General features: G+C 39.8%; 2 protein-coding genes across 2 annotated transcripts in view; one reads left to right on the top strand and one right to left on the bottom strand.

Annotated features, from left to right (window-relative positions):
* The first annotated feature begins 3262 nt into the window (after positions 1-3262).
* LOC123980352 (protein phosphatase methylesterase 1-like) lies at positions 3263-12826 on the top strand. Its single transcript, XM_046064699.1, has 14 exons — positions 3263-3288; positions 4357-4546; positions 4668-4725; positions 5762-5813; positions 5910-6064; positions 6176-6266; positions 6993-7058; positions 7865-8009; positions 8963-9080; positions 9172-9216; positions 11029-11093; positions 12204-12271; positions 12399-12429; positions 12704-12826. Exons 2-13 carry the CDS (start codon positions 4415-4417, stop codon positions 12418-12420), a joined length of 1017 nt encoding a protein of 338 aa, XP_045920655.1. The 5' UTR covers positions 3263-3288; positions 4357-4414; the 3' UTR covers positions 12421-12429; positions 12704-12826.
* A 3426-nt stretch (positions 12827-16252) lies between these two features.
* Positions 16253-23532, bottom strand: part of LOC123980348 (RING finger protein 150-like) — a 21360-nt gene continuing 14080 nt past the window's right edge. Inside the window, exon 6 of the mRNA XM_046064691.1 lies at positions 16253-22530. Coding sequence (XP_045920647.1) covers positions 22412-22530 — 119 coding nt within the window. The 3' untranslated portion in view covers positions 16253-22411. The remainder of the gene's footprint in view (positions 22531-23532) is intronic.

The following is a 23532-nucleotide window of genomic DNA, read 5'->3' as shown; positions in this document are numbered from 1 at the left end:
CGTAAGAAACAAGGTAGTGTGATCCAAATCAAAGCCGCTTCAGGTTCAGGATACAGGTACAACATTTCTACAATGGAAACCCAAACAAAGGCGAGTCGAGCCAAAGGGCCTCCGCTCATACTAGCATGGTTTGAGGGCGTGCCTGACCCCTGCTAGCTGCTTGGCAAGCTTCATGATGCGTTTTCATTGTGACGTCACAAGTAAAGGAAGTGAAGGACTGGACTACAAACGAGCTGTTTTCAAGCGGTTCAGAGCAGAGCTTTCTGTGGGAGATGGGAACTCCCTTTGGGCTGGACTTTGGGCTATTTCACTTTGCAAACCTGTTACATGCACAAAAAAGATATATAACTAAATAAAGGAGAGGGAAAAAGCCAAAAAGCATAATACCACCTCTTTAACAAACACATGAATAGCCTAAATACAGATTACTGTATGTCATGCTTAGAGCCACCGGATCATTTCTACTGGCACAATGCTTAGGCTACATTATCTACATTTATATTTACTGATTCTGATCGTGAATTTGTTATTGGATAACCCAGAACTTCTTGGGATTTATTAGGCTAAATGTTTAAGGGAAATTGAAATGTAACTCAAATCAAAGTCGACGCTCAGTTATAGGCTTTCCGTTTAGTTCCTCTTCTCATATCCTTTAACACTACTGCATACATTTTATTTGACATCAGATGCAGTAGGTGAGATGGCTGGATGTGCAGGCTTGATTTTCCTTTGCTTGCTTCATTAGAGACTTTAGTGCAGTTTAGTAACTTGTCCAGCTCCTTTTATTGTCATCTATTTGGACTAAACACAGGAATGATCTGCCTGACTGAACAGAAATGACAATAAATTATGTAAAACGTGTTTCTTGCTGACAGAGTCTCCGAATCTCTGACTTTAATTGTCTCCATAATAAAAGTTGATGGGAGAATTAAAAGAAAGAAAAATCTTTCTAATAAATGAAGAAAGGTGTGTGTGGGGCTTTTGTTCAGACCTACAATGAACATAGATTTTAACTAGACAGTCAGTCATAAAACATTGATGCCCTTTTCAATGTGTCAGTCAAGCAAATAGGAGTGCATAGTTTCATATAGCCTATTGTTATTGCCAAATGCTGTGCGCCAGTGTGTGGATGTGATGCGCTGCCTGTAAAAACACATTATGGAAAATAAAACGCTATTTTATTGTCATTTTTTATTTGTCATCTTCGCAGGTCTTTTGATGCCCACAACAGTGGGCTGAAGGAACCTTCTAGTTTCTTGAAAAGTAGATCCTGGGACTAAAATTCCCGGGTACTTTTGTTGGAAACAGTTGGAGGACTGCTTGAATGTTAAGCCCTGGATATACTTGTTTTTTAACAATGCATAGGCACGGACAGGCATTGTGACGCAAACAACTTTGTTCACATACTTGCCTGCATACTTTGAGTGTACCTGGTGGATTAAACCTGAATCCACTAAGGGGCAAACCAGGACCGGATCATCCCTCGCCAACACCGGATTATCTTCCTTGACAACTTCCAAATTTGCACATTGTAAACAAACCAAACATAGTGAACCTCGAGCTGGTTGTGATTTTAATGAGACATCATAACGATCTCAGTAATTGCGGACTAGCTCCAGGAGTTTTACTGTAAACATCCCACCATAAATCCCCTTTTCTAAAATCTGCTGCAGAACTTCTTCTTTTGCATTTAATGGCAGTTGGCAAACCAACTGCATACCTCCACCACCTGGCCTGGTATGTGGAACAATAGATGCTGCTGACCTGCCCGTCAGATCGACATACTACCCCCACGTTCATGTGCTGAATTGCATCTTTCGGAAGCAAAGTGTTAATTCCTGGGAACATGCACAACCTACGCTCCAATGCAGTATATACGTGGCAGCCATCTTGCATACACGAACGCGTAGTTAAAATCAAGTATATCCAGGGCTTTAGCCAACTAACAAGTGCCACTGAAAACCCAGAGCACAGTTTCCCTCTTAATTTTGGACCGCAATTATCTTTCTTTCACTGGAATACTTTAAAGACAGGTTTTGATGGTGTTAAGAGATTTCTGTTTCTTTTAACACTCCGATGTTTATATTCCAAACAGGGTGGAAGTTGAACAACAAGCAATCAGGTGATTAACAGCAGACACTTGTGTATTTCATGATGGTCGAGCTTGTCTTTTGTGCTAGCTTTTGGTTTATAGCTCGTCTTGTATAGAAAAATAGTAGCACAAAAAAGGTGTAAATTATAATGTTTATGATGGAACCTTTTGATTTATGTATATATAAAGCCATGTATGTGAGCCAGTGTAGAGGACATACTGGCTTTGGTTCCACTGAATGGAATGTAACCATTACTGACAGTAAAAAGTTACACCTGTGTTTGTGGCTTACAAATGTAAAAAGCATGAGAGAATGAGCATTAGATCTCAATGAAAGTGAGGTTTTATCACTTAGTTTTCTGTGTCTCACTTGGCTGGTAGAGATATGATGCACCATCAACTACCAGAAACTTCTCCTAAGTTCACTACTGACTGCAGATTAGTGACGTAACTGAAGTCTCTGAAGTTTGGATTCTCAGCTGTCTATCTTCTTACCTGCCACAACCACTTCAGCTGTCTCAGCCAATAGGACACTGCGAGAGTGATGCTACCTGACAACAGCAGCTGACTAGTTATTGTCCTATACTGTCCTACTGTTGTTTCTACCAGCAGTCAGCTTTGTTATTTGGTCGATGGAAGTGCTACACGGCATCCAGGAAGAGGAGCAGCTCTTTCTGTATAGTGCTTATTACGGAAAATCAGCTTAATTACCTGACACACAAACATAAATACACCAGATTGAAGATAACCATCTGTCATTTGGACGTCTTCCTGCTGAAACGCAACATGTGGGAGGAGAACTTAGACACAGAGCAGTAAGTCACCTTTCCAAAACACTGGAAAACTTTTATATCTCATGTTCAGGCAGATTAGTGACAACAGAAACTCAAATAAAACATTTAAATGGAACTTAATTAAAAATGTTGAGGCTTTAACTGAGTAACTGCACAAAGATTTCTCTGAGACTCAATTTATACTTAGAAAAAGCTTAAATAAAAGGTGAACGTTGACTTTTAATCTTCCTTCTTGTTTTTTGAAGGACAAGTTGTCAACACTGTGTCCAGATGTTGCCTCTAGCCCTGGCTAGTTTATTTCTCAAAGGAAGCAAACAACGAATTCAAGTTACTTCTTCAAAACGCAGTTAGCTCGACAGTTTGATTCACAAACCATTTGAAGACACATCTCCATTGCTGGAAGTAGGTTGTGCTACTTTGCTTGTCAAACATACAGTGCTCCCAGGGTCCTATGTTCCCCAGCTCTATAGCCTCTAAATATGACACTTTAATGAGACCATTCAAAGGGTTTTATAATCTCAGCAATGTTTTTCATTAGGTCAAATGTTCAATGTATGTTTTCCTGGATCAATATGTTGAAATAACCCATCTACATCTTGTAGTACTGATGTTATACTCCTTGAAACCTGTGCTCAAATTTGTGGGACAGATAGTTTTCTTGACTTTAGACAATGACATCTCCGCAGTGGCTAAAATACCATTGAAAGTGCATTTGAAAGATCTATCTCTCTTCATTCGTTTGCAATTGAAAGAACTGTGAAGATAGCCCTCACCAATATCTTACAATCAAGAAACACACATGCTCATTGGACCCTGGGAACATAGTGATGACCCCCAATCTAGGAAGGCACGGAAGGTGGCTAGGACTAGGACAGGAACTTTAGCTAATATATTTGCTTCTGGTTTTGTATTGGGGAAAAAATCCAAATTAAAATTGTTTGCTTTCTTCCAATTGATTAGCAAATAACATGTCATTATGTTCATTTTTAGCTGCTAGTTTCTGGTTTATATGGAGACAGTTGGGAATCATGGTGGTGCTCTTCTGCTAGCTAAGCAACTGAAGACTGATGTTTAGGAAAGAGAATTAGAAACAAGCTAAAATTATAGAGCATCATGCTCTGCTACTAAGAGGGGGGAAAATGTAGTAACTACTCATAGTTATGAGTTAGCTAATTAGCCTAGCTGACACTTCACATTTATACTAGCCATACAGGCATTCAGCTAGCATGGTTAGCGAGCAAGCTGACCTTCCAACATAATAAATCTAATGGTATAAGTGGTAAAAGATGTCACTATCATGGATTTAATAATACTTTATACCTGAGTTCCTCTTTTTCCAGTTAACTAACTGGTGCTCCAATAAACGTCTTCAGTAGCTCCACCATCGAGAAATGTTTGCAGAAAGAAGCAAGTTTGTATAGGTAGTATACAGTGTGTGTGTGTGTTTCTGTGTGTGTATATGTCGACCAGTGAGGTTGGCGGTAAGCTAGACTACTCGCCGGTATCCTGGCGGGAGTATTACGATCAGATGGAAGATGTGAGCGTGGGGTTGGCCGACAGTAGGGACATCTTCAGGATTTATAAAGCAGGAAGTGATGGACCACTGCTGGTTCTGCTGCATGGAGGAGGACACTCTGCCCTGTCCTGGGCCGTCTTCACTGTGAGTATTTGTCTGCAAAGTCAGATGGTTGAATGGACTTAATGGACTGATTGGTCTATTGATCGATGTTGGCTACATCCTGAATATCAGCAGTCTCTCTGTGTTTTGTTCTTTGTTGTAGACAGCCATCACCAGCAGAGTGACCTGCAGAGTACTTGCCATGGACCTCAGGGGTCATGGTGAGGCAATATAATGTTTATAAAAAAGGTTTTGGTTATGACTTGAGTAAACTTCATCTTCCAAGACAACTTAGGGGGAAATACATATGCATGAACGAATGTGCATTAATGTATATGCTGCAACGTATGTGAATTAACGTATATGCTGTATCGTATATATGCTGTGACATATATGTTGTAACGTATATGCTGTAACATATATAAATTAATGTATCTGTAGTAACGGATATGTAGTAACGGATATGCAGTAACGGATATGCAGTAACGGTTATGCTGTAATATATATAAATTAATGTATATGTAGTAACGTATATGTAGTAACGTATATGTAGTAACGTATATGCAGTAACGTATATGCTGTAATGTATATGTAGTAACGTATATGCAGTAACGTATAGTAAGGTATATGTAGTAACGTATATGCTGTAATGTATATGTAGTAACGTATATGCAGTAACGTATAGTAAGGTATATGTAGTAACGTATATGCTGTAATGTATATGTAGTAACGTATATGCTGTAACGTATAGTATCGTATATTTAGTAACATATATGCTGTAATGTATATGTAGTAACGTATATGTAGTAACATATATGCAGTAACGTATATGCAGTAACGTATAGTAAAGTATATGCTGTAACAAATATGCTGTAACGTATATAAATGAACATATATGTAGTAACGTATATGCTGTATTGTATATATGCTCTAACGTATATGCAGTAACGTATATGCAGTATCATATATATGTACTAATGTAGCTACAGAGCTTTTACCAGTGCGATACAAATAACGCCAACAGGTCTATGTCCATATGTGACGACGAGTTGTTAATATCAGTGTTGAATCCAAGTTTCTCTGCCATTGAATAGGTGAGGAGAGTTAATAAAGAATTTGCATTATTAGTCTGGTTTCAGTGGTTCAGTCTCAAGTTTTAGTGCTTTTATATTTTCAGCTTCTATTAATAACTCTGCTGTTTTCTTAATTATTTCTGTAAGGCACTTTGAGTTGAGAGACAATTTGTTCTTTGTCAAGGTGCCACCCTGGTTCGCCAATCAGACGACTTCTCAACTCAAACTATGTCCAGGTAATGCAATAATAATGCTATGCCTTCTACTATTGCCACTCCATTGTCCAGCACTGTTACTATCTGCTACTATCACTGTATGCTCCACCCCTTCAGCGACGTAGCCAATGTGATTGGAGTCTGCTATGGTGAGACTCCTCCCCCCATTGTCCTGATTGGCCATGGCGTTGGCGGAGCAATCGCAGTGCATACAGCCAGCAACATGCTGGTACCAACCACTGTGGGCCTGGTGGCTATAGACGTTGTGGAAGGTGCAATAATCAAACATACAAAATCACAGTTTTACACTATTTTTCCTTGATTTTTTATTTGGGATATTTTTATGTCATATGTTATGCACAAATAGTCTTATCCTCCTGTAGGTAGTGCAATGGAGGCACTCCATAGCATACAGAACTTCCTGAAGGGTAGACCCAAGTCCTTCAAGTCCATGGACCACGCAATAGAGTGGAGGTGAGCATTTAAAGCCTAATTTACACTTGAAATAAAATACAGATAAAACATTATACCCTCTCAATCAGTCCAGAGTGTTGTGGTAATGCACCTAGGACTGTTTTGTTAACTGGCAGCAGAAGAATATGGTATGCAATTTAGCAGTTAAAAACTGGGTAGGCAATTTATTTCAGAAGCATTTTTTGAGTGCTGGGATTTTTTTTAGTTGGATACTTTCAAAATCCAGCTCTCTCTTGATAGTTCTTCTAATGTTGCCTACCCCAGCTAACACAATAACAGCTAGCTGGCTAACTGCTATCTGTAAACTAACACAAACAGAGTCGCAGTTATGAACTAAGAGCTAGACAAAAGTTGTGTCGTTTCACAAGCTGTCACTCACTCCTTCACCTTCTCACCCGCACAAGTCATTCACCAAGTGCAGTGGTTTGAGCAATCACATTTGAATCTCTCTCAAATGCTTCATGTGACTCAGTGTAAAATGGGTTTAAGAAGTGTTCAATGATATTCTACAACTCAGACTGTCAACTTGTGTCCCGCAAACCTGAACAAGGCTGAGATCATAATGTCCTATTGTACAGCTACATTCAGAAACACTCGTTATTAACTGGACCTCCATCTTTAATCGCAGCACAACCATTGGCTGCACTCACAAAGGTCAGCTCTGGCCCAATGTTGAATAAACTGGAGCACTAATTTGGCTTTTTTTTCCCCGTGTTCTCCTTTTAGCGTCAAGAGCGGGCAAATCCGGAACCTGGAATCTGCCAGAGTCTCAATGGTTGGTCAGATCAAAAGGTAGGCTGGCTCTGATTGGTCAGTTAGAGACACAACCTCAAAATTGACTGGCTTATGCCTTCTCCTGTCTGTCTAAATTGGAAGAAGACAACAGATAATAGTTTTTTTCCCTGTATTTATCTCAGTAAACTATGTTGAAACTATGGTACACTGTATTGCCAAAATCAAAAATATTGCTCTGAATAATTGAATTCACGTGTTCCAGTCACTTCCATGGCCACAGGTGTATAAAATCAAGCGTAGGCATGCAGACTGTTTCTACAAACATTTGTGAAAGAATGGGTCGCTCTCAGGAGCTCAGTGAATATGAGCTTGGTACCGTGATAGGGTGCCTCTTGTGCAATAAGTCCATTTGTGAAATTTCCTCACTACTAAATATTCCATGGTCAACTGTTTGTGGTATTATAACAGCTAAAGTCGAAGCTATTGGGAACAACAGAAACTCCGCCACGAAGTGGTAGGCCACATAAAATCAGAGAGCAGGGTCAGCTCATGCTGAGGCGCACAGTCCACAGAAGTCGCCAACTTTCTGCAGAGTCAGGTGTTGGGCTTGGCCGCTTAGTTCCAGCGAAAGGAACTGCTAATGCTTCAGCATACCAAGACATTTTAGGCAATTTCATGCTCCCTACTTTGTGGAAACAGGCATTGTCATTAAAATGCATGTGCATGTAAGGGTGGGCGTCCTTAAACTTTTGGCAATATAGTGTATTTTACACATTAGGGTCTCTATCCACACGACTGTGCTAAACTAAACTCATAATGACTTGATGATAACTTCCTCTTTCGTCTCACTTCCTGTCTGTTAGATGTGAGGTTGAAGACGCTGACACTCAGGAGCAGGCCAGCCCAGTGACTGACGTGGTCGTTGAGCGTAACGAAGAATTCTACGATCAGAGCTACGTCAATGACAAAGAAAATGCCACCTCAGAGGTGAGCCTCAGCGAAGGCCAGGTATGAAAACGACCGCACAGAAACACTGATGGTAAAGTAACATTTATTATTAACCAGTATCCTACTTTCACCTTTATTAACACTTCATGGCAATCTGTGTCTTATAATGTGCGTTGTATGCTTTCAGTGATGTATAACATTCATTACCAAAGCCCTTATTTTTCAAGGTTTGACACTGTAGGCCGTTTTATTGTGGAACTCCTAATTTTCACATTAACCCCCACCATTAATATAGCAAACACAAACACAAAAACTCATCCACATGTCATTTGTAATTGCAAAATGACATCATTGACCTACATTAATTTGCCAAGTCAAACCTTATTTCTAAATCACAGATGCGTTGCCTTACTTGCACAGACCCACCATTGATTTACATTTAGTTCAACCGCTCAAAAACATTTATAACAGCACTTCTGTTGACTTTCATCCCTAAACATTGAAACCTAACCACAAACTCCTTTCCTCATAAATTTAAACTTACACATCAACATGAATAAAATAAAATAAAAATAATAATAATAATCATTTCCTGGTTGTAGACGTGTCTGTATATATATGAATATAAATAACTGTATTGGCCTGTATTTTTTTATTTGTTTTACCCGATTGTAATATACATTTAAATAGCTGTTAAGTTCTGTGTGTGTAGCATGGAGGGACTACAAACTAACATTTCATTGTACAACCTTGTGTTGTAAAATGATAAATATATGACCTTGATCATTCTTAATGTGACGTATGATTCTATTGACTTACATTTATTTACCAATGCTCACCACTTACCCCTAACACAGGGAGACATGCGGTATAACTTGATTTGTTCAATAAACTGTTCTTTCATTTCCTGTATTTCAAATGCATGCACACACAAATGTCTTGTTTTCTTCCTGCTATTGCTCATATTATTATGAATATTAACCAATCACTGTGTGTTTCTGTGTGCACGCCAGAGTGTGTACAAGTGGCGTATAGACCTGTCAAAGTCAGAAAAGTATTGGGACGGCTGGTTTAGAGGAACCTCCAACCTCTTTCTTGCTTGCAACCTGCCCAAACTCCTGCTATTGGCTGGTGTGTAAACCTCTATAAGTCCTTTTTACAGTATGAAAGTACCTTGGAGATATATTTTAGATTTACTTCCAAATTATTTTTGTCATTCCAGGAATAGACCGTCTGGACAGAGATCTGACTATCGGCCAGATGCAAGGTGAGACGCTGACCAAACAAATGCAGTAGTAGCCATGGTAATCCTTCAGTTTTGGTTTAATAAGTTGACATTCTACAAACAGTCATTTATATGCTGCCCTCACTGTTCCTGTACATGATTTAGCCAGTCTGCGCAGGTCTTTAGAGGCCCTGAAAACGCATAAAGCAATACAACAAAGGAACATTATAGTTCCTGCAAAGGTTCAAAAACTTCCTGAGACTTGTGGTTTCAAAGGCAGAAGAACCAATCATATTTAAAGACACGAAGGTAGTAAAGCACGCTTTGTACACGATCAGAGAAATCTTGTAATATTTTGTTTGCTGACAGTGAATTTGGTAACATATAAAAAGTTGGAAAAGGCAGGAGCCTTTGTCATGTCGGACTCAGAGAATATGACTTTACTTTTTTTATATGAATTTACTGGAGGCAGTAGTTACCATTGTGGACCCGATACAAATCAGACCCAAAAAACCATCAGCTGTGGTAGAATGTAACTAAGTACTTATGCTCAAGTACTGTACCTAAGTACAAATTAGAGGTACTTCCCAGTTTACATCATTATAAAACATCATTTTGATCAAGTTTCAGATCAAATGTTGTCCCATATTTAATCTTCAGGTCAGTCAGTTTGTCAGTTAATTCAGTTAGCTAACAGTTACACGTGGCAGCCGCTGGTTATAATAATTAGTAACAGCCACAGGTGGAATGTGACTAAGTACATTTACTCAAGTAAGGTACAAACTTTACTTGAATATTCCCATGTTATGCAACTCTATACTAGTCCACCACATCTCAGGGACAAATATTGTAGTTTTTACTCCACTACAGTTATCTGACACCTTTAGTTTACAACTTTTACCCTTCCTGTCCAGTGAAAACCATGTATCTCCTGATGTAGTGGTTTTGAATGTGCTCCTGAGAAAATCTGTCTCTTTCTTCAGCTAAATAAACTACGTCAGCATCGTCACAAAGCTGAAAACAGGGCTCTTTCTCTGAGCGCATGAAAAATTGACTAGTTAGAGATACCTGGTTCTCACAGGACAGTGACACTCCTCAACACAAACACATGATGATCTTATAGACCATGATGCATTGCTGTAGATTAAACTACCCATCAGGATGCAAAACATCTACAGCAGTAAAATGCAACATACACATTAATGCAGCAGGAATATTAATCCAGAAACATCAGAAATAGTGAAACACTGACAGGGAACATTTTCCTGTTCTTTTATTTTACTTATATAAGGAGGTTTTGAAATGCGGGACTTATAGTGGAGTATAATAACAGTGTGGTACCAGTTCTTTTTAGTGAAAGTTCTTCTTCAGTAGACAGTAGAAACAGTAGAAAAAAATGTTTTTGTCACTGATGACGGGGAGTGTTGTTCTTCTATCAAAACTAAAACTATCACCCCAAATATGTCGGCCCTCAGCAAACAGGAGGGAGGAATAAAGTTAACAGAGCTGACGGGAAATGTAGTCTTAGAAACACTAATGCTACACAAATGTCAGCTCTTCCCTGTGATATTGGGAATAGTAGACATTCTTTTCATGTTGTGTTTCTACACTAACTGTGAGGGAAAAGGTGAAGGACGTCTTCACTGCTGCAGAGACGTCTCTAAGGACACACACACACGCGCGCACACACACACCTTGAGGCGGCAGTTCTTCTCCAGAGACAGCTGGTCCTGTCAGTCAACAACCACGCTGTCAGTGACAGCCCAGGAGTGTGTTGTCTGTGATAAAATAGCATCAAAGATACATATGTGTGTGGGAGTCAGATTGTGCACCTGTCTCGCTGTTTGTCTCCAGGTAAATTCATGATGCAGGTGCTGCCCCCTTGTGGCCACGCGGTGCAGGAAGACAAACCAGACAAAGTAAGACAACTGTGCATGTCTGTCTTCATCAGTGGTGGAATGTAAACCTAGTACATTTACTCAAGCTCTGTACTTACAAAACAATCTTGAGACACTTCAACTTTACTTGTATTTTTCCATTTTCTGCTACTTTATACTTCTGCTTCACTTCATCTCAGAGACAAATATGGTATTGTTGTCACTAATACTATAATCAAAGGGCCATTTGTTATAATGACAACTTAAAGGTTAACTTCTGGATTTTTAAGCCTGGACCCTATTTTTCCATGTTTTAGTGTCTGTGTGACAATTTCTTAAAATGAATCCAATACTGAATGAGCTCAGGCAGCAACGCATGCCTAATCTTAGCATGCAATTGCGCTGCGTCAAAGTACATCCACTAAAGAGCTTGTTTTTTGCCACTGACAGGCTCAGGCTGTTATGTCTGACAACATTTTGGATAAGATCCCTGAAAGAGAGAGTAAGATCCTTTTTGTTTAACCAGAAACAGTCGCTATATCGCTCTCGTCAAAGCCACCAGAATTTAACTTTGCAGACCGCAGGAGTTGCTGGTCTACCGCTACGTAGTTTGTGTTTTAAAGGGTTAAAAACATCAAAGTCACACAATAACACAAACTAACTGATTGAGGCACCAGCAGACCGGAGGTAAAGTGACTATTTTTGTCAGTGGAGTCTGGTGGCTTTGACAAGCGTGCTATTATGACTGTTTCTGTTCTTCTTTTCTTCTTCTTTTTTTTTTTAAGGTCTCTCTCTGTAAGGACCCTTTCCATAATGTCGACAGACACTTGTAACAGTCTGAGCCTGTCAAGCAAAAACAAGCACTTTACTGGATCAATTGCAGAACGTTCCCAATTAGTCACAAATAGGGTTGAAAAATACCAAAGTTACCCTATCAGAGAGGTTTGTGAGGTGTATTAGTTACAACTTCACTCAGATCCAAGTGAGCTGAACTATAAAAATAACCATTTTATAATCAGCAACCATTTTGATGATGGATATTAAAAAATGGCCTGCTTCCAACCGCTCAGATGTTACTGTTTGTTAGCCTTCTATGAAACAAGTTACCCTTTAAATATGAACACAATGTTTTTTCTGCATTTGTGTGAGTAGGTTGCTGAAGCTGTGGCTGCTTTCCTGTTGAGGCACAAGTTTGCTGAACCCAGAAGAGAAACCAGGAGGTAAAAAATTCAGATAACTGACAAAAGCACCACAAAAAAAGAGTCAACTCTGTCTGGTTGTTCAGCAATATCCTCGTCCTTGTACAAAAAACATACACCTGAAAGATGTTCTCAATTTTCTCTCCAGCGCCAACTCTTTCACACGATGAGGTCTGCAGGTAAGACATTATTTAAACACCTGTTTTTTAGTTTGGTCCAGCCCTCACATCACTGTACTACTGCATTATACACATTAAATTATCAGTAGTAGTAAAAAGGTGATACATTTGCAGAACGAGGAAAAATATTATTAGGCAAAATCTAACCTTTCTGACCGACTAAAAACATTTTTCTTTGCTCCAAAATCAGCCATTTAAAGCACACTGCTGGTAACTAGAGGCTGTGACAAAATACTGCAGTGTCTCACTTTTTAAAACACTTTCTCTCTTTCAGACCAGCAATAAAAGCAGCTCCAGGTTTAGAGACGACTGCTTCCACATTTACCTGAAGACCCGTAAAGGCCTCCATTTTTATTTTGCGCCTTCATCCTTCATCAGAAGCTGCTGATGTCTCGTGTTGCTAAACTTGAAAGTTTCTCAAGTAAATCTAACAGTAGCCATGAAGCATTTGTGACTGTTGTTGTGTGGTTTCTGTTCTGCTCACATCATCACAACAGTCAAACAACAAGACAAACATCCCAAAGTACATTTGCTATGACTTCCTCTCTCCCAGCATACATAAATCTGATACATGACTAAACTAGTAAACTACATACACTATGTGTGTCGGCCATCTCCCATCCTTCTCATCTCTGTGAGTTACACATGTGCAGCACCGATCGGGCAGGAGGTTTATGAATGTAGCGTCACCCTCAATCATATCTTTGTAAATTCTGACCACACTAGCTTATCTGGCTCTTGACTGTCACAAGAAGGGAAGCGATCTACTGAAAAATGTCTGTCAACCCTAAAACGCAAAATTGACAGTGAAAACTGTCAGTTTAACCCTGCCTGGACTGGTTTATCTTTTCTTCATCTCCAAACACCAAACCACTGTGTTCAATTCGCAATGAGTGCGAACACCTAACTTTTCGGACAAATTTTCCCGGGAGATTCACAGGACATGGAATCGGAAGTTTAGCCGCTTTCATACAGAGATAATAAATCGTGGAAAATATATCCGCCAATATGCCGCATTTGTTCATTCGTACTGAACAAAGTACAGCGGTATAATCCTGCAACCATGTGTGCTTTCACATAGTGATCCGGCTTAGACCGAGAAAAAGAAGGTGACTTGTAACACATGCCAGATGTGCATTTTTACACAGACAGACTCTGTTACTACCAAAATTCCTGTCTCAGAGGTGGATCAAATCTAATCCCATTTCCAGCTCCGTACCTTTCACACAGCACAGCGAGCCGGCATATTGGCGTAATACTCGAATGTACGGAGCTTTGAGATTATATTTTTTATCCTGTGCGCACAAGTTAAAAAAAATCTTTTTATGAGACTTCAGGGGCTCCGCAAGTAAAAATGTGTTATTACCAAAAGCTAAAGAAAGGTTTTAAATAGGCTGCTAAAAAATGTCTGGCCCATCTACATGTCCTCGATTTAAAATCTGGACCCACTGAATTGGCTTTGTTACGTCCTTTGGTGTCTGGTACCAACGTACATGGGACTCTTTAGCATCATAGTTCAACACTCAACGTAGGTTGAGAATAAATGAAAGCAAAGTCAGAGTAAGGAGTTGGTTGTGGTGGGTAAGAAACTGGACATTCACCCAGGAGACCAGTGTTTATTTCCTGTGTGAAACAGAAGCCAACATTGGATTGTTTTTAGTTAAGTTACATTACTTATCTTACGTAATTTTACTCACGTGTAAGTAACATACTTATTTTAACTCAAACCACGTTTTAATTAACCTAGCCAAGTAGTTTTGTTGCCTAAAGCTGACCAAACTGTGACTTGTCACAAAGTTAACCACTCATTTTATTTTGAAAGTCTAACCAGACATAGCATTTTTATTACTTCTAATTTGTCTGTGGAGCCCTGCACGTCAGACGATGCTAGGGTTACCAAGGGCGTTGAAAAGTGATGCCAGGGGGGCTTCAAGCGTCCATGTGTCATGAGTTGGGATGAACTGGTTGAAAGAGTTGATGTTTTATGGCATTAGACAAAGTACTTACATGTGACATTCCCAACCTTGTTAGCAGTCTTCTGTCTTATTTGAGTTTCCTCAGAGAGGCAGTGAATGTGAACCAAATTGTGATACAAGCCATAGACGTAGATGGACAGTGAAAATAAAAAAATCAATTGTCAAAGATAATCAGAGGAGTGTGTAACTTCATTTGCTTTCAGGAGAATGAATGAAGAAATGTTTTCATTATGTGACCATTAACATTGCAGTTAAACATGCTAACGTTAGCAAAAAACTGGGCCACCAGTTTGTCCACCACTGTTGCTTCTCTCCAGCTAGATGTTAGTTCTGTTACTATTAATATATAATGATAAAAGTATTTTTTTCCTCTGATTTGTCAGCGTTAAGACATTCGTGGATGTACCTGTAGTTTACATACAGTGTGTAGTGTTAGCGCGTATTCAGTAGATGAATGTGTTTGTTGTTCAGTAAAAAGTTCACTGTAATTTATCTCTGTCTTTTTGTGTCTTCATTTTCTCATTAGTGACATTTTCTTCACAGGAAATGTTTTATGTTTGATTTGGATTTAAAAGAAGAGAAAATGGGTGGTTAGCATAAGCAACAATAAACCACCATGGAACAAAGAACTAACAACCAGAGGTGGCACCAAGTCATTGTTTTACATGTCACAAGTAACTCAAGTCTCAAGTCAAAAGGCTCTCTTCTAAGTCACGAGTCATTGGTGTTAAAGTCAAAGTCGAGTTGCAAGTCTTTTTTATTTTTAATTTTGTCAATTTAAGTCTAAAGTCATCATATTTCAAGTCTCTGCTAACTACCTTGAGAAACTTACCCAAGTGAATTAAATTCAATGAATTAAATTAACTAACTTACAGAATAAAAATATTGAAAAAACATCCAATAATTACAAGTTTCTTATCTTGTAATCACAAGATAAACATCTTGTATATGATACTGTTATAGTAATAACTTAGATACTAAGTTATAATTATAAGATACTGCCTCTTTATTGGTGTAGAAACTTAATAGAAAATGGAAAGGTAGTAAGTTAGTGTCAAACCAAAGTCATGGTTCAGTTTTACAACTAAATTCTTGTTTTTCCTTCCTCCAATTTAAAGTTTTCAAAAAAGATTTTACTCAATTTAACTCAAATATTTGTTGAAATTTGTTAAGTGATCCATTGTTTGGCATGAAGTGTTTGTGTTCTGGCCATAAAGAGTAGTTTAATTAGCCTTCAAATCGGAAATTGACATTTATTGTGATAATTATCAATATCAAATGATTTGATTTTTTTTATTGTAATAACATTTTTATGACTGAAACCTCTTGAATCCTCCTTGAATTATAAAAAAAAAAAAAACAAACAAAAAAAACTAACAAAATGCACGAGCATCAATGTGGTATTCTGTGTGCCTCTGGAGCAACTAGGGGTTAAGTGTCTTGCTCAGGGACACAATGGTGATTGAACCCGGGTCTCTCACACCGAAGGCATGTGTCTTATCCACTGCTCCATCACCACTCCAAACATTTGTTTTCACCTACAAAAGCAGCAAAATACACACACAAATCCAGAAGGTATAAACAAGCAAATGTAGACTGTTCAACTTATATTTAATTTGCATATCTGGGAACGCTGAGATGGACTGGCGACCTGTCCTGGGTGTACCCTGCCTTTGGCTCATGTCAGCTGGGACTGGCTCCAGCCCCACGCGACCCTGTACGCAGGATAAGCGGTTGACGATGGATGAATGGATATCTGGGAACAAAAAATAGCCACGGATTCATAGTGGGTTTTTTTGTTTGTTTGTTTTAAAGATGACACAAACACAATGCTGGAAAACAGAAACTTGCGATAAAGTTTTATTTAAATTTCTGTCCTGAAACAGAACACGTGCAACAACTGAAACACAGAAACAACATGGCGTCATGCCACCTTGTATTTACACGTGTATGTAGTATTTTTGTGTTTGCGTGCACAGGACAACCACATAAACAGACGCTCTGTAAAACAATTAACAACTGTAGAAACACACAACACCCTTATCATGGTAGCAGAGGGGTTAACGTGGCTACTAATGCATTGTCTCTCTGGAAGGATCTGAAATTTTATTTTCCTTCTTTTACTTTCTTTTCTTTGCCGTTGATTTCCTCTTCTATAACCGTGATTAAATGCTAATGCAACACTAGCACTACTGCTGAAATGTATTTAAATCTATCCACAAGCAGGCTGTGTGTCAGCTTTGTATGTTCTCCTTTCTTAGCCAGATGACAGAAATTTAGGATTAAAACATATAATCCCAGTGGGATTTTGGGCTCCGCTGCTTTAGGATCAGAAACTACAACACAAATTACAATGTATGGCAAAATATATGGCATTGGATCTACAAATATGAACTATTTGTAGTTTAATATGGAGCATGAACTTTTTTCCCCCCCTCTCTCAATCCAATTCACAACATTTTCAACACAGTCTAAACAATCCTAGACAGTTCCAACACAGAAATCCTCAGGGAAGATGAGGGAAAATACAAAAAGAAAAAGAATTTAAAAAAAACTGTAAAGGGAACAAAAACCGAAGCGGAAAAGATGACCAGAGAAAAGAGGAGTGAAGTACAGCAGATAGAGAAGTAAGGAGGAGGCAGAAAATTAAAATGAAAGTGGAGAGCGGGGAAAGAGTAGAAGGGAAAACAAAAGTAAAATTGCAAATGCAAAGTATGAAGGGAATGCGAGAGACGAGAAGAGACTTTTCCAGAAACGTCTAGAGAAACAGAATTAAAGTGCATCAACAAAAGAGGCCGAGCAACCAATCAAAACACAGCGTCCAGGGAAAACAGCCACTGGAAAAAAAAACAAAGAACCAATCAGACGACATTACAGGCAGTGACACGAGAGTCCCACGTGAAATTTACGAAAATTGATTATTAATAACGAAGACTCTCCGGCTAAACCTGGGGTCGTTACTTTTAGTGTCCGTTTTTCAGCTTCGTAAAGACAATCTTAAAAAACTGGCGTGTTCAAGTGTTAAAAGGTTTCCCAGTTTCCTTTCACTTTCATCTGAAGATGACAGCAATAAACTTCTCCAAAAGAACTCTAGGAGAACAGGCTCCAGTCACCGTGCCTTCTAATTACTTCCTGCATGATAACTAACATGTTAAAACAGCTTAAAGTTATGAAGGAAGAGCAGGAATACATCAAGAGTCATTTACGTATTTTTTGAAATCTGTGCAGTAGATGGCTTCAGTCGGCAGTGACTGTAACGTATTCCTTCAGGGCAATTTTGCCTGTCCAGATGGCGTCGACAACTATGTGCTTTTTTGCCGCAACAGGCTCAGACTGTTACACCATGTGTCTGAAAACATCATGGAAAGAATACCTACGCATGATTCTTTGATTTTTTAGCCACAAACTGAAGTCTCGCTCAAGGAAAGTTCTGGCTGTGAAATCTCGTGAGAGGCGAGTTGTTGCAGGAGGACGCCGGAGGAAAGGTAAGTTAGGAACATTAATGTTTGGGAATAAAGTCTTGCGAGCAGTTCCCCCTCTCCCTCGTCTTCTTGCAACAACTCGCCTCTCACGAGATTTCAGAGCGATAATTGTCCTTGAGGAGACTTTGTTAAAAACAAAAGGGTGTCACCAGGAGTCACTTGTAGGGATCCTTTCCATGATGTTGTCAGACACTTCGTATAACAGCCCGAGCCTGTCGGTGGCACAAAGCACAACTTTCTGCCATTTTGACAGGCGCTGTTGGCCCGAAGGAATACCTCAGTAAGGTTTGCGGCTGCTGGCTGAAGCCATCTACTGCACGGATTCTAGAGCAACATCTAGCGATTACTTTCATCATCGATTGGCTTCCAAATGGTCTGATTTCATTCTTTAAAATTAGGACTATCGACGATCAAAATAGTTGGTGATTCATTCAACAATTGTTCTAACTGATTCCAAAACGTTTTGTACTTTTCATTTCAACACAGAAATGTGAGAAAATAGGGCCCAGGTTTAAAAATACCGAATCTAACCTATAACTCGCCTGCCCAAAAGGTTTATCATTGGCCTACACTGAGATTTGTTTGAAATGTTTCGCCACTAACTGATATGATACATGAGTTTTAGTACCAATGCCAAAGAAATTGTCAAAATAAAGCAGCCTGAAACATTGATTAGGAGAACGTACAGAAATTATGAATATGACCAGACATTCAATGACAGCGTTCTGCATTTGACAGTTTTTGACACTTGTAGTTACGGACACATTTCTGCTGGTAACTAAACAGCATTTGGAGGACCGACATGCCACAGCAACCTCAGTCTCTACTAACAGAACAACAGAAATGGATTCTGGAGGGGTGAGTTCAGTTCACTTTCATTACTGCAGCAGAAGAATTGCAGCCACATTTAAAAAGAAAGAGAATGAAACAGTGCAAATGTGAAAATAACATTATACTAAATTAAATCCCTTGAAAATAAAGCTTATAAACACAAAGGAAGTGACTTTAACTAAAACACTGTTCACTGGAAATTGGCCAAGACAAGGCATACAAATACACACAATCTTCATATATTATAGCAAATAATGCTCGCCACCAATTTACCAGTTCAGTTTAAATCAACTAGTGTTTCTCAAATATTTAGTAACTTGGCTGTTTCTCAGTCCTGAAACTGAAATGCAAGTAGAGAGGAAAGATAAGGAAACTTAATAAGAAGAAACTTAAAAATGCTTCTCGTCTCTCGAGTACTGCGTCGAACTCTTCACAGTTTGGTACCAATGTGAATATTTTAAAGGCTAAGTGTACGATTTGCTTTGCTTTGCATGTCCAGCACTTTTGTTTTAATCTGAAAAACAATGCTATGTACATGCAAGGCCATTAAACAGTCTTGAACACATTGAATATATTGTTTTATGTCCACTTTCAGAAGTCAAATGTTGTGATTTGTATGCTGTTAACAGACATTAGTACCAAAAGAGAGAGATGGGAAACAGCACAGCGTTCGTTCTCCAGTTCCTTCACTTGGGTTCAATTCTCAGGTTTCGGCAAGTTACACAAACAATCAGATCCCAAATGTTTGCGGGACCGACTTACAATAGTTTAGGTTCATATTGTCAAGGTCCTTTTTACGTTCTGTGCGTACATTTACACAAATAAACAACATTTACATCCGCCCGATCAATACTCAGTCGCACTGAGACTCACCAGGCCGTGGGTCATGAGGGGAGGGAATCAGTCTTTGCTACGTCGTTACAAAAATAAACGTCTCCTCTGGTATCAAAATAGACGACAATCTTTATCTCTCTTAGTGTCATGATGCTCGTGGCGCCGGCAATGCCACGATGCGACCTCAGCCCTATGCAGTCTGCACGCCAGTTTGGCAATGTCACGTGGTGTGGTAGAACTTGTAGAATATACATTTTATAGTTACATGCTTTGAGCTTAACTACACTCACTGAAGCAGGGAAGGAGTCTTGGCTAAACCCAGTCTGTCCACAGCTCTGAATGTATTTCTGCGTCTCAGTAACTTGGGCGCCTTTTTTGTCCGGCTCTCACAGCTCAGTTTGGTGGCGTTAATTTAAAGTCTGGAAATGGTAATGGCAGCTCACATCTTTCTTAGGTTTGCTCAGAGAAAAGATCCCTGACTGGCAAGTAAAAGGTCAGATCCTTGATTGTCAGGGTTAAAACGGTAAATATGCTTTTTAAAAAAGGCAGCATGGTCACGGTAACGGACACGTGTGGTCAGGCAGACGAACAGTAGAACAGAACAAGGCAGCACTATGGACAGGGTTCCTACATGGCATTTTAACGGAGGACACGTGAGAACACTTACCGAACGTTACGACTCAGGAGAGACGCCCACGATGGAAGACTGATGAGGAAACTGTTTCTATCCTGTAAACCAGGCAGACGCTGGACGCATTAAGCACGATTTTTACCCTAAATTGGTAACCCCAGACTCATTTCAACTCGTTTTCATATTACTGTTGTGGCTAAAGCTGAAGTCTTAAAACTGTACAGAACAGAAAGGCCAGACTATCTATATTCTTACTTCCTGTTCAGAGTAGAAATCGCTGCTTATCTCTCTTTATGTTAAAATTGTTTAGGACTTCTATGCTTCTTCGTCGAGTCTATGAACTTGCCGACCGCGTAAGCCATGTCCCGTCGTGAGTATTTATACTTGTGTGTTGGTGTCTGCGGCACTCTGCAATTATACCATCTGTTTTTTAATGTTCTGCTGTGTTGAGCTGCTTCTTCTTCTTCTACGTTGGTGTAGGATACTACAAACAATGGCGACTGAAACTGAGATGATCAGCAGTTACTTTTAGTGAAATTACTAAAACGCAGAAAAGAGACAAGGCGTCGAAGGAGATGGTATGCATGACCCTTGAACCGGTTTAGGCAGAAGAAGGGGGACAAGCCGGAAATGCAACGCTACAGAGCCGACCAATCACACTTCTTGCGGCAGCGGCAGATGTGGAGTTTTTGTATAAACTTTACTGGAACTGTCGCTGGACAAAACCGACTGGGGGCGAGCAGGAAGGGCAATTAAAACATGTAATGTGACTTAACAAAATGTACAAGATGAATAAAAACATGCAGTCTCTGCCCAGCGTTACGGATGCTTTTATCTATAGAGAAACAAGTTAGTTTAAAAATAGTTTGTTTTAAGACCCAAGCTGCATGATTTTCCACTAATTTTATACCTAAAGTCAACCTTTCTTATACCTTATAATATAGTGTACACCCCTGCAAACAGTCATTTCTAATTGTCACTACTTTTCCAGACACACATAAGAACCCTGTCTGGAACTAAATTCAAGGACAGAAATGATTCAAAGCAAATACTGAGTACTGAAAAGATAAAGGAACCTTGAACTACACAAACCGGAAAAAAGAGAAAAGAAAATACTGTGTGTAGTTGCGATTTAATACTGCAGTTAAAGTGTAGCTGTAATACTGTCACGACGAGTCCACCGATTCAGCAGAAACAATAGAAAAAAAAAAAAATTGGCCAGTGTAGCTGTTCTGTCCTTTCAAAATAGAAGTCTTCCAGCTAATCACTACAGACATCACACACATCAAGAAGCAGCACCTGGCAAATCAAAATGAGCTAAAAATAAACCAGAGAGTACGAATCCAGACCAGGATACGCAGCACAGACACAGTTTCTAGATCTCTACCTGGAAAAACCAGGTAACAGAATATTCCACAAGGGTCCCGAGATGAGAGCAATCCTTACTGAAGTAGAAACAGGTAGATCTACATTCCTGATGGAGGAGAATATTGACCTTTGAGGAGCGCTTTTTCTTTTGGCAGCTGGCTTTCTCAGGTTCTACCCTGTTTCACATGAGCAACGAGGAGACTTTCAGATCATCCTCGTGTTCTCCGAGTATAAATGTGTCTTGTGGAGGACTCTGAATCCCATCTGCCCTTCGACAGTCCAAGAGGAAACAGATGTCGACGAGACGAGTATCACAAGATTTGAAAGTCTGTCAGGAATAATGAAAGGTGGGCAGGACCAAAGGAAGCCTCGTCTATTTCTAGCAACAGCGTGAACTGAGACAGATGTGGGCTGATTAAGACATCTGCACGAAGCGACGACAGACAGGCAGATGGAGTTATATCCCAGTTTAACGTTGGAAAAAACGCCTGGTCGAACCGAGGAGAGCCGAGGGGGTCAGACCAACGTAAACACGCCGGGTAACATCCATGTTGGCCCAGGTCGGGTCCTGGGTTCAACCTCACCAAGTGTCCAAGAGGAGGCCGGAAACAAAGCCAAACCAGGTCAGTCAGTTTCCTGATCAAAACCAACACGCATGTTTATATTCCACTACGTCAAAGCAAAGTCTAGATCCTGCTTTTAGCTGGGCTCGAGTGCACCTAGGGGTGCAGGCAAGTTGGTTTGGTTCAGATCTGGTTTCAGTCAGGTCGTTCTTCGGGAGCTTCGGGTCCACTGACAAATCCAAAGCTGAGCGGAGTCAGTTTTGACCCGGGTTGTGGTCTGGCTCTGTTAGGCTCCTCTCAGGACTTTTCCGCCAGCTGAGACTGTTCCATGGACCCCTCCTCGTCTGAGAGACCCGTTTCCACCGTGATGACCAAGGATGCCGCCGAGGCGCTGCTCGCCATTGGCTGTAGCTCACCTGAAAGAGAGGGCGGGGTTAGACTCAAGTCTAACGGTTTACTGTGACTTTTCTTTTTAAGGCAGCTCTAAGATGATTGTTTTGTTTTTTTTCTCTTTTTATTTATAAACCAAAAACTCGTGACTTCAGCTGCTCAACTAACACTAGAAGACAAGATCACATCAGTCCTCTCCTGGCCTCCCTTTACTGGTTATCTGCAAGTTTTAGAATTTATTTTAAGATTTTGCCTTTAGAGCTCTTCATGGCTCTGCTCCCAGCTACACTGCTGAGCTGATGCTCTCCTGTGAGCCAGAATGCAGCCTCAGATCCTCAGGCAGGACTCTGTTAGCTGTTCCTAAGTCCCGGCTCAAGACCATAGGGGACCGGGCATTTGCAGTCAGGGTCCCTCAGCTCTGGAACGCCCTGCTCGAGAACCTGAGGCTTGCAGATTCAGTGACGTATTTTAAAATCCCTCCTCAAGACGTATCTTTACAAAACAGCCTTTTGTCAATTTTTTTTTTGGTCAAAAACTTTATTCATTTAAAATTGCTTGATTTTATTTGCCTGACTCCGCTGCTCTTATAACAGCATCTGTCATGTAACCGTCTTTTGAGGAATGACGAGATGAAGCTAGCAAAGCGTGATTTACTGTGCTCACACAGTGTGCGGGTGAAAATCATTTGTTCTGCATTGATATTAAATAACTGAGTGAAAGTTTAGTAGCAGTGGTCATAATTCAGCAGTGGATGCACTGAATATAGGGGACCCATGTCTTGGTAATGTGCACGTCAACCTCACCTTATTAATTAACATTTAGATAATGGACAAACATTGTCAGGAAAATATGAGAGCAAAAAAACAACATTCAAAAACAAAATAATCGTTCAGTAATCATAATGGAGGGGAAATGTTCATTATCATTAATCGTGATTTCGATTTTAGGTGAAATCGTCCAGCCCTACTGAGGAGCTAATTAACAAGCTTTAGATTTTAGAAGATTAGCAGTGTTTCGTGTGGTGAAAC

The sequence above is a fragment of the Micropterus dolomieu genome, linkage group LG12 (genome assembly GCF_021292245.1).
Source record: "Micropterus dolomieu isolate WLL.071019.BEF.003 ecotype Adirondacks linkage group LG12, ASM2129224v1, whole genome shotgun sequence".
NCBI classification, from domain to species: domain Eukaryota; kingdom Metazoa; phylum Chordata; class Actinopteri; order Centrarchiformes; family Centrarchidae; genus Micropterus; species Micropterus dolomieu.
Note: the sequence above shows the minus strand (reverse complement) of the source record. Positions and strands in the feature narration are given on the sequence as shown.

What these genes read in the sequence shown, in the direction of transcription:
- LOC123980352 (XM_046064699.1), top strand. Translation starts at nt 4,415, where the DNA reads ATGGAAGATGTGAGCGTGGGGTTGGCCGACAGTAGGGACATCTTCAGG. An exon ending in CATGGACCTCAGGGGTCATG is followed by an intron (nt 4,726 to 5,761) that starts GTGAGGCAATAT and finishes TTCTTTGTCAAG; the next exon opens with GTGCCACCCTGGTTCGCCAA. An exon ending in TCAACTCAAACTATGTCCAG is followed by an intron (nt 5,814 to 5,909) that starts GTAATGCAATAA and finishes CCACCCCTTCAG; the next exon opens with CGACGTAGCCAATGTGATTG.